The sequence below is a fragment of the Nothobranchius furzeri genome, chromosome 17 (genome assembly GCF_043380555.1).
Source record: "Nothobranchius furzeri strain GRZ-AD chromosome 17, NfurGRZ-RIMD1, whole genome shotgun sequence".
Taxonomy (NCBI): domain Eukaryota; kingdom Metazoa; phylum Chordata; class Actinopteri; order Cyprinodontiformes; family Nothobranchiidae; genus Nothobranchius; species Nothobranchius furzeri.
The window spans coordinates 34,784,370-34,794,583 of NC_091757.1; the positions used below are offsets into that span (position 1 = coordinate 34,784,370).

The 10,214-nt window shown below is 40.1% G+C and overlaps 2 protein-coding genes across 3 annotated transcripts in view; one reads left to right on the plus strand and one right to left on the minus strand.

Annotated features, from left to right (window-relative positions):
* The window catches only part of adgrd1 (adhesion G protein-coupled receptor D1), a 42,502-nt gene extending 41,995 nt beyond the window's left edge, over window positions 1-507 (minus strand). For both annotated transcript variants that reach the window (XM_015972116.3, XM_015972115.3), the window contains exons 1-2: window positions 326-507; window positions 188-224 (exon numbers count right to left, since the gene is read on the minus strand). In XM_015972116.3, coding sequence (XP_015827602.1) covers window positions 188-224; window positions 326-379 — 91 coding nt within the window. In that variant the 5' untranslated portion in view covers window positions 380-507. The remainder of the gene's footprint in view (window positions 1-187; window positions 225-325) is intronic.
* Window positions 508-1,546: 1,039 nt separating this feature from the next.
* Window positions 1,547-10,206, plus strand: stx2b (syntaxin 2b). The gene is made up of 11 exons (XM_015972117.3): window positions 1,547-1,838; window positions 1,909-1,986; window positions 2,050-2,149; window positions 2,679-2,753; window positions 2,828-2,901; window positions 2,992-3,100; window positions 5,719-5,792; window positions 6,473-6,610; window positions 6,699-6,809; window positions 6,909-7,028; window positions 7,111-10,206. The coding sequence occupies exons 1-10, from the start codon at window positions 1,809-1,811 to the stop codon at window positions 7,002-7,004; spliced, it is 885 nt and encodes a 294-aa protein (XP_015827603.1). The 5' UTR covers window positions 1,547-1,808; the 3' UTR covers window positions 7,005-7,028; window positions 7,111-10,206.
* Window positions 10,207-10,214: the final 8 nt, after the last annotated feature.

Here is a 10,214-nt window from a genome sequence, read left to right on the forward strand (position 1 = left end):
TGATTACCAAGATGTAAACAAATGACTTCCTTGAGCCTGGGTGTTATTAGATAGCAAAACATATTGTTCTCATGAATTATGATCAATTTTCTCATCCGGAGCTTTGTCTGATCTTGTGGTTTAAAGTGAAACATCATTAAAATAATCCCAAAATGATGAAAAATGCTACTTTTAAGCTGCACACTACCTGGATGCTTCTTATTTGGCAGTGCCTGAGCGTAAACCTAGAGGAGAAAATCCAAAGTTATTGTTTTAATAAAGGCAGCCTTGTTCTTCTTCTTCTTGTAGGACCTGATTATGAGAAAACAAACTTTGCTCAACTCACCTTAAAACAGGAAACAAAAGTTGTAAAAAGCAGAATTTTCAAACAAAATTCCATACTTTAGAGAACTTTAGAGAACTTTACCATGAGTGTTTTAATTTCAAAATGGTTTGATTCCCCAGAAAAAGATGAATCCATAGGGGGATGGGCATTGATGCGAGACGATCTGATTATTCAGGGCATCCAAAGTCAAAAACATTACAGTAAAAGTCTAAAATCGCATTAAAACTGTTCAGAGATCTGATGAGATGCAGGAACGCTTGAAAAGTTTTCCCGTCATAGCTGATTCGTCTATCTTTAACTTCCACGCGTAGAGTTTTAATCCTCAGCCTCACACAGCTGCTTCTTGGGAGTTTCTGTGGCTGATTCTGGAAACCAGAGAGGAGCTCAGAGGAGGCTGGTGCTGGACGCAACGTGGGAATTACAGAGCGTGATGTCACTTTTTGGACCATCTTAAGGAGGGGTGTTCACTTTGTGCGTAAATGGCACGGTGTGTGCGTAATTGTAGATTTCGCGGGGAATTAATAAGATCAGGTTTTATCCAAATAAACACGTGAGACTCCAATGCAACCATGATGCCTCCTCATTTGTTTGGGGTTTGAGTTAAACTGCGGGACACTACGCAGAACATGTGGGTGTGGTCTTTTTCTAATCGGCCCAAATCCCAGATATAGATTACAGCACGCTGACCAATTTGGGGGCTGACAATTAACCCCCCCCCCCCCCCACACACACACACACACCACCACCACCACCAAGGAAATAAATAAACAAGTACTGATAAGTGAATACTGTCATCATAAATGTGAAATCTGAATTTTATCGCTTTAATGTTGTGAAACTTCTCAGATCAGCTGGACACCAGTCCATTGGGCTCCAGCGGGCTTCCAAAGAGAGAATGGATAAGTAAACAGCGCCCCCATGTGGCCAGGTAAATGAGAACAGCTTGTGTGGCAATTCAATCCGATCCCCGTTATTATTTATTCATTAAACCTTCTCGTGTGACCTACAGGTGCGCCAGGGTTTCCTCGGGTAGGCGATAGGACTCGAGTAGCAACAGAAAGGTGACTCTTTAAACGTCATGTTATCATATATGCCGGTTTATGGAGACATTAAACGTATTTCCACCGCGCGCGCGTGCGTGTGTGTGTGTGTGTGTGTGTGTGTGTGTGTGTGTGTGTGTGTGTGTGTGTGTTGTGGTGGGCGTATCCTCGTCGAGGCGCAGTTGATGATCCTACGCAGAGTGAAATCAGTTTATGGGATCTTTTATTGATAATGTATATATTTAGACGAACAGATAATTGGAGTTTCGCGTTAAAACTCTGAGAAACGAGGACAACTTCCTTCTTTTCTTTCCTTTTCTTTCTGGGACTGTTTCCAGCATCAGCTGATCTCACACACCGTCTGATCGTCGGTCCTCGGTGCGCTGCGTTAGTATGACGGGGTGGATGATTTCTTAACACTTCCTGAGCGGGAGACCGGGGGGATGAAGGACAGACTGGCTGAGCTGACTGCTGTAAGTCTATCACAGAAGTCAGACACATAAAAACGTCACTTAAAACACAAAAAGTGCTATTTTTGCGCAGAGTAAGACGCAAACTGAGGAAGAGGTTGCTGCAGCGGTGGATTGCGGGGATGGCTTCATGGACGGCTACTTCAGGAGGGTGGGTATGGCTGTAAACTCTTTAATAACCTAGACATGAATGACTTATGAAGTTATGATGTAGGTAGAGGAGGTCAGAGGACTCATCGATAAGATCTCCCACCAAGTAGAAGAGGTGAGGAAGATGCACAGCATGATCCTGTCTGCACCCAACCCAACTGATGGTAAGAATCAGATCATGGTGCTTTTATTCAAGTTCTTTATATTACTTTTATGTTTGAAGTGACAGAGTCAAACTGTCTGTGCAGAATTAGAAACAATAGATGCCTCATTTCCTCAGAAGCTCTCAGGCTGGAAACCTGCAGGAAACCACCCAAAACCTCAGAGACTTTAAACGTTTGAGTCTGGATTGGACTGGATACCTTTGAGAGAGTATTATTCAAAGTTTTAAAATGCTTTGACGCTAAATTGAGAACATATAAAGCAACAGTGAGGCATCATTTCCTGGCCCCTCTCTGCCTTAGGAGCTGAGTCCTCCAAGACAAATAAACCACAAATCACAACACCGCAGCATCATCTGTAACTGTTTACCAAAGCAACAAAGGCCTTCTGACCGCTGCTTTATTGCCTCAGTTTTGTTGCTAGGTGCCAACATGAAATCCCAGTAAATCCAATATTTACAGAAGAACTCATTAGGTAAATTACTTCTTCTGTGTAAAGGCAAACTGACGTGAACTTTATTTCTATTTGAAGGTACAAAAGATCAGCTGAGTGCACTGACCAGTAATATCAAAGGGAATGCCAATGTGGTGCGGGCAAAACTAAAATGTGAGTTTAGGACAAACGTTCATGTTGTCATAATCTGGTAATGCTGTAATCATAGCTCTTTTCCTCCTGTGAAGCCATGGAGCAAAGCATGCCAAAGGACGATGCTGCCAACAGGTCATCTGTCGACTTCAGGATCCAGAATACCCAGGTAGGTTTTCGCTCTTGTACACAAGTGTTGCTTCTGAAGTGCCTGCAGCACATTCTCAGACTCTGCTGCCATGTTTCCACTTGTCTTCAGCACACTGTGCTATCAAGGAAGTTTGTGGAGGTGATGACTCAGTATAATGAGACTCAAGTGTCCTTTCGGGAACGGAGCAAAGGACGGATTCAGAGACAACTGGAGATAAGTGAGTCCTGCAAGGATCTGATACCTCTGAGTTGAATCTAGAAGTACATTAAAGGTACAATAAGTAGTAGAAGAAGAAGAAGAAAATATCATTAGGAATTTTTAAGGAATTCTACAGTGAAATAATCTCAAAACAGTCTGATGTCTCAACCAGGTTATGGTTAAACACGTTTCCTACTCAGCGGCTTGGAGGGGTTGTTAGTTTTTCTTCTTTCAAAGGGCCAAAGAGGGACGTAGTTACTGTTTACAATATGTGTGTACAGCGTTTCCCATTCTGTGCCAGCTAACGCTGCAGCGCCAGCATTTGTGATTTGACAGCAGCATTTTGTAAATATCTTAAGCCAGCAACCGGAGTGACCCAGAACTTATTTCTTGTACCCCTAAGAAGTGTTTTCTTTTGATCTAATATCAGGTGAAGCAGTCCAGAGGCTAATGTTGAGCTAACCATGCTGACAGTGAATTAGAACAAATTAGCCAGCTCTAACAACATCTCAAGATACTTAATTCAGTTACCAACAACTTGATATTACAGCAAAAATATTTATCTACTTTCTGTGTATGACTCGTCATCTAGAATCTTCTGGTGCTGAGCCGTAGCTCGCTACAGCCATGAAACTCACAGAACGGGAGTGAGAAAGTCCCTCTTGTGTTTGTAAAATGGGCTGCAGTAACCACGTTTGACCACAAGATGCTGTTCTTACTTCAGTCTTACTTCACACACATTCAAAGGTCTTATGTTGCCTTTCATGTTAGAGATTTGAACTACAATTATTAAGAAATGACAAAATTATAACGTTTTGCTTAAACCACATGCAATCTCTTTCAAACTCCAGAGAGAGTGACATGAACGACTCTCAGCTACATTCACATCAAATGTTAGCTCAACATCCGGGAAGCTGACAGAGTGAAGGTGATGTATACTTCTCCATCATCTCGAGTGTGGAGGCACACACACACTTTGATGGAGGTGTTTTCCCTTCAGACTTCTCTGCCACCTGGGAGAGTTGCATAGCAATTCCCCTTCAGGACAGCAGAGGGCATAGCGCTTTTCTGGGGTATCCTGCCACCATCTCGGTCATGCGCCCATTTCAAAATAGTGTATCTACTAATGTGTTCATGGGTTTCAGAGACTTTTTAACATGGATAAATCTGTCCCTCGTTCTCCTCCACCTGCTCATGCAATCCGTCCAAAAAAAAATGTTTGCTGCGTATCTTTGTACTCCTTTAATGAATGTTCATACTTTTGGACGTTTTCCACGAAGCTTTCTTCAATGTCTGCAGCTAAATAACTTTTTAGGTTGAGGGGGCAATGGCGGTGCTGTTGACAAATGAAATGGAATCACAAAGCAAACTTTGATCAAAACAACAATCCTTCCCATCTTAGATTACGGTGACATCATTTATAGGACCGCTTACAAAAAAACTTCTTCATAAACTTAATGTCATTTATCACTCAGCAATCCGTTTTTTCAGTGGTGCCCCTTTCATTACTTATCATTGTGATCTGTACTCACTCGTTAACTGGCCATCACTCCATTCCCGCAGGTCTTTACATTAGTATCAATTTATATACAAAACCATCGGTAGAATACCATAATACTGTATAGTATTATTCACCTAAAAGTCTGTAACCCTAATCCTAACATGAGATGATAGTGTAAAACATATTGGAGTGTTTTCTTCAGTCCCTGTGGGATTAAAGACAGGCTCCATGACTGAAACGGATACCAGAGACATGTCTCGGTGTTTGCATTGCCTAGGAAAAGCGCAGAGAGCTCACACAGGCTAGAACAGAACTTCATCCTTTTGGACAAAAAACTAAATAAGTTCATATCTTTATCTGTGCTTTCATGGAAACCCTCAGTTATTTAGAACCCTAGAAAAAGAGAAATATTTTGTTCTTGATTCCTCTGTATTCCTTCTGTATTCATAGGTGTGTTTTGCAGGGTTTGTGTCTCTGGAGAATAGCCATTGCTAAAGGTGTGTGACACAACAAGCACTTGCACAGAGATCTGCCTCCCCAGGGAAAGCGTTACACAACAGGAGGCAAAGCAATCTGTTTATAGAGCTTCAGCTGCAGGCTTTTCTGTGTAACAAGTCAAGTTCCTTCGTCCTTTAGACATCCCTCAGCTTGGAGGAAAATGCAAACAAAAAATATATATATATATATATATATGAAAATGCATTTTTGTCTAATAGCTGTAAAATATTATCCATAAATGTTTATTTAAGGATCATGCACAATATTAAGCATAAATATTGAAATTTGATGCATTGTACCAGATTTAGCTTGAAGCTAATTCGCATCTGCAGATAAAGAGGGGGTGTCTTCTTAAAAAGATCCCTCTAAAATCTTTGGTAAAAGCTAAACTCTCCTATTAAAAAGTGATGTTTAGGTTGTCATGTGGTTTTGTTCATTCACAAATCTGACATTATCACAAACCAACAGATAAAATGCCTCAAAATGGCAGGATTTTGTAATTGTTTCTGTTTTTATCAGATGTATTTTATGAGATGGCTTTCATTAGAACACACACACAAATTAGTTAACATGCAGCTATTGTGTTTTCAGTGTTAAACCAAATTAAGTTAGTCGTTGATGTGTGTGTCTCGTTGCAGCTGGAAGAGTGACCACTAATGAAGAACTGGAGGACATGTTGGAAAGTGGAAATCCTTCAATCTTCACCTCTGATGTATGTTGTCTCATGCTGGTATTTATGTTGAAGAGCTAAAGGCTCTGGAGCCAGATAACCCTAACCCTAACCCCAACCCTCACCCGGCAGTCCAGCAGAGCAAACCGCTGTTAAAATCAGGCAAACTAAGTCATTGTGACATATTTAGGACCCTTTATTATTTATTTCTTTATTTACATCTTTCATTTATGAACTTAAACTTTTTGCCAATATTTAGCTTCAATTGTCATAAAAAGATTAAAATAGTGATATAAAATAGATGAAAGCTTATGAACGACGTTTGCAGTGATTCTCCTGAACTTTTAGAACGTGGGTCAAAAGCTAGAAGATTTATGATCCACTGTTTTCTATGACTAATCGAATATTCTGTTTACGGATTAGCGCTGCTGTGGCAGCTAAGAGATATACAAAGTACCTAGATTCTGGAAATAAACCTTAGGAAATAAACCATTGGCAGGAAAATACATTTTTTCACATCATGACTTTAAAAAAACATTGCAGTGTCATTTGAAACCGCTGAAACTGAAAAACATGAAATCCACACATTGTCTTACATTTTTGTGTCACAAAGTGAGACGGCGGCTCTGCTGTCACGGAGAAACCAGTCATTTATCTTAAAGTTGTAAAATGATGTAAACTGATGCTTTTGAATAATTTAACTTTTTTCCATCCATCCTCAGATCATATCCGATTCCCAAATCACACGCCAGGCCCTGAGCGAGATAGAGTCCCGTCACCAGGACATCATGCGTTTGGAGTCAAGCATCAGAGAGCTTCATGCTATGTTCATGGACATGGCAATGCTGGTGGAAACTCAGGTGGATCCCAGAAACCCACTCAAGCCTTCCAGTTGGGCACATGTGGAGCCAGTGGGACCAAATCTAATGTGAGTGGAACATTTTGCAGGGTGATATGGTGAACAACATCGAGAACAACGTGTCTAATGCAGCTGAGTACATTTGTCGAGCCAAAGAGGAGACAAAAAAGGCCGTGAGATACCAGAAGAAGTCAAGAAGGGTACGTATCTTTTCAAATGCATCTCACATCTGAAAAAAAAAAAATGATGTGACCAATACGTGTTTTAATATGAAACCATCCTTGTTGTTAACTTGGCAGAAATACATCATCCTGGCCTTTGTTCTGTTGATCCTCCTCGCTGTTATTGCTCTCATCGTGGGCCTCTCTGTTGGACTAACCAAACGCCCTGTATGACACCTGCTGGGTTTATGGCATGAGGTAACAACGTGTCCATCTGCTCACCTTTTCATCAATCTATCAACTTTTACAGATCAGATGCTTAGACTTTTATTTTTGGCAGAAACGCCCCTACCTCACTGTATGTGGTCTCCTGTTTCTGCTCATCACTTCACTCATCTTTGGGTAATGGACTTTTTTCTTCACAACCTCACTGCAAACAGCAATGAAATTCTAGAATCTTCATAAGACAGCCATTGTCTATTCAACACCATTACAAAGGAGATTCCTGTAACACAGTAAAGTGAGTTTGGTATATGAGCAACATCAGATCTGATGGTACACTGGAGCAGCCACAAACAGCCAGAATAGCTTTATCTGCTAGTGTTTTATGTCTAGAACTGCCTTTTTAGGAGATGTTGTACATGTTATAGACATGCTTTATATAAGCTGATGGCTGTAGCTTCGGATTTAGCAAACTAATTTAAAGTCCATCATTCTTTGGACATCAAGGCAAAAAAGAGAGCAAGTGTCGTTACAAAAATGCCTAACATGAAAATAATGTAATTTATAATTTGACAAAAGTGGACAACTTTCAGACATTTCTGATAAACAGTCATGAGAAAAAAAGTCCACATTTTTTAAATTCTGGGGTTTCATTTATCTGGATATTTCAAAAATGATTTGAAAAAAATAAATAAATAAAAAAGACGTGGACCAAATTGTTGGTACCCCTTGGTCAATGAAAGAAAAACCCACAATGGTCACAGAAATAACTTGAATCTGACAAAAGTAATAATAAAATAAGTTCTATTAAATGTAACCAGTGAAAGTCAGACGTTGCTTTTCAACCATGCTTCAACAGAAATATTTTTAAAAATAAAACCATGGAACAGGCCTGAACAAAAATGATGGTACCCCTAACTTAATATTTTGTTGCACAACCTTTTGAGGCAATCAAACAATTCATGTTACTTTCATTGACCCATCTGCACTTCTCAGCAGGTATTTTGGCCCACTCCTCATGAGCAAACTGGTCCAGTTGTCTCAGGTTGGAAGGGCGCCTTTTCCAGACGGCAGTTTTCAGCTCCTTCTAAAGATGCTCAATAGGATTGAGGTCAGGGCTCATAGAAAGACACAATTAGAATAGTTCAATTGTTGTTGAATGTTGTTGAATGTTTTCCTCTTAGCTATGCTTGGGTGTGTTTAGCTGTGTATTTTAGGGTTGTTCTGTTGTCTGCGACTGAGACCAAGCTTTCTGACACTGGCCGGCACATTTCTCTCTAGAATCCTTTGATGGTCTTGAGATTTCATTGTACCCTGCACAGATTCAAGTCACCCTGTGTCAGATGCAGCAAAGCAGCCTCAGAACATAACAGAGCCTCCTCCATGTTTCACAGTAAGGACAGTGTTCAGTTCTTAATATGCTTCATTTTTTCCTCTGTGAACATAGAGCTGATGTGCCTTGGCAAAAAGTTCCATTTTTGTCTCATCTGTCCAGAGTACATTCTCCCAGAAGCTCTGACTTGCCAACATGTAGTTTGGTATATTCCAGTTTGACTTTAAGATTTGTTTTCAACAATGGTGTCCTCCTTGGTCATCTCTCATGTGGTCAACTTTGGCACAAACAAAAACGAATGGTGCAATCTGACACTGTTGTTTCTTGAGCTTGAAATTCACCTTGGATCTCTTTAAGTTTTCTGGGCTCTTTAGTTACAATTTGGTTTTTCATTTAATCAACTTTCCTCCTGCAGCCCCCCCCCCCCCCTTTTTCTAGGTGTACCCTCATTTTTGTTCAGGCCTGTTCCATGAATTTTTTTTTAAACAATTCTGTTGAAGGATGATTGAAAAGCAATGTCTGACATTCATTGGTTAAATTTCATAGACTTTTTTTTATTTATTATTACATTTATAAGTTATTTCTGTGAACAATGAGGGTTTGTCTTTCATTGACCAAAGGGCACCAACTATTTAGTCCATGTCTGTAGCTCATAGAGTAAATAAAAAACACACCACATTCCCCACTGTATCATTATGTATTAAAGATAGACAAAGAAAGGGGGTCGAGACCCCTAAAAGCAGCATTTGTAGTGGTTTGCTGGTCTGAAACATACAGCTGTGTGTTAACATAAGAGGAAAGTGATCAGCAGTGAAAGTGTCATAGAGAAGCAAACGTTTCTGATGCTGCAGGAAAAGTTTGAAGGTCAATTGGTTTGAAAAGCCCTCATTCTACAGAGAGAAAAACTATTCATAAATATAAACCCTTTAGGACCTCAGTCAGTTTTCACAGGAATGGACATCCCAGAGAATTCAGCTCAGGATCAAACTGAGAGTCACAGAGCAGGACAAAACCTCAGGAGCTAAATGTCTGACGCAACAGGTCCCGGGTTAACTGGTCTAAGGGTAAAGTTTGTGTCAAGTAGGAGTCTTTTGGGAGAGATGAAGGAGAAAACATTTTTAAAGGAAAAAGACAGCATGACTCAGGTTTGCAAAGCTGCTTCTGAATGAACTGCAAGTTTTCTGGAACACTCCTCTTTGGATAGAGGAAACCAAAGTAGAGATGTTTACCCAGAATGCACAGATTATTGGTGAAAACCAAACATGGCGTCTCAGCACAAATGGCTCTCACCAGCTGTTAGCACAGTGGTGGATGGCTGATGGTTTGGGCTCCATCACTGAGTCCAACTCATCTGTAGACCAGACTCTTCTAGAATAAAATGTGAGTTCATCTCTCTGTCAGCTAAAGTTCGGACCAAACTTGGTCATAAAACAGAACCATGATCCCAAACTAAGCAGCAGACGGTAAAAGTCCAGAGCTGAACCTGAAATGCAGAGGTTGGTCAGAATATAGAAACCCTTCAATTCAAAGAAGCTTGGACTTTCTTTTTCTTGTTGCTTCTTATGATCTCTTTTCTTTTTGGCATATTACCTAAGTAGAAAATGCACAAACTGATATATTTACTGTAATTTATCTAGTTCCCTTTTTGCATCAGAGGAGAAATATTTGTTGTTACTGATGGATTTTAATAACCACTTGAGCTGAATTAGCTTGTGTGTGGTGACTGAAATAGTTAATGACAAGAATCTGCTGCAGTAATGTAGTACTCTGTAAGGATAATTTCATGAGCACACAAATACATTTTGCAACATTGTGTAATTTATACACTGGAGCAGAATAACTGAGTTATTTCAATAAAATATAAAAAGCAAATAGCATGCACTGAACGT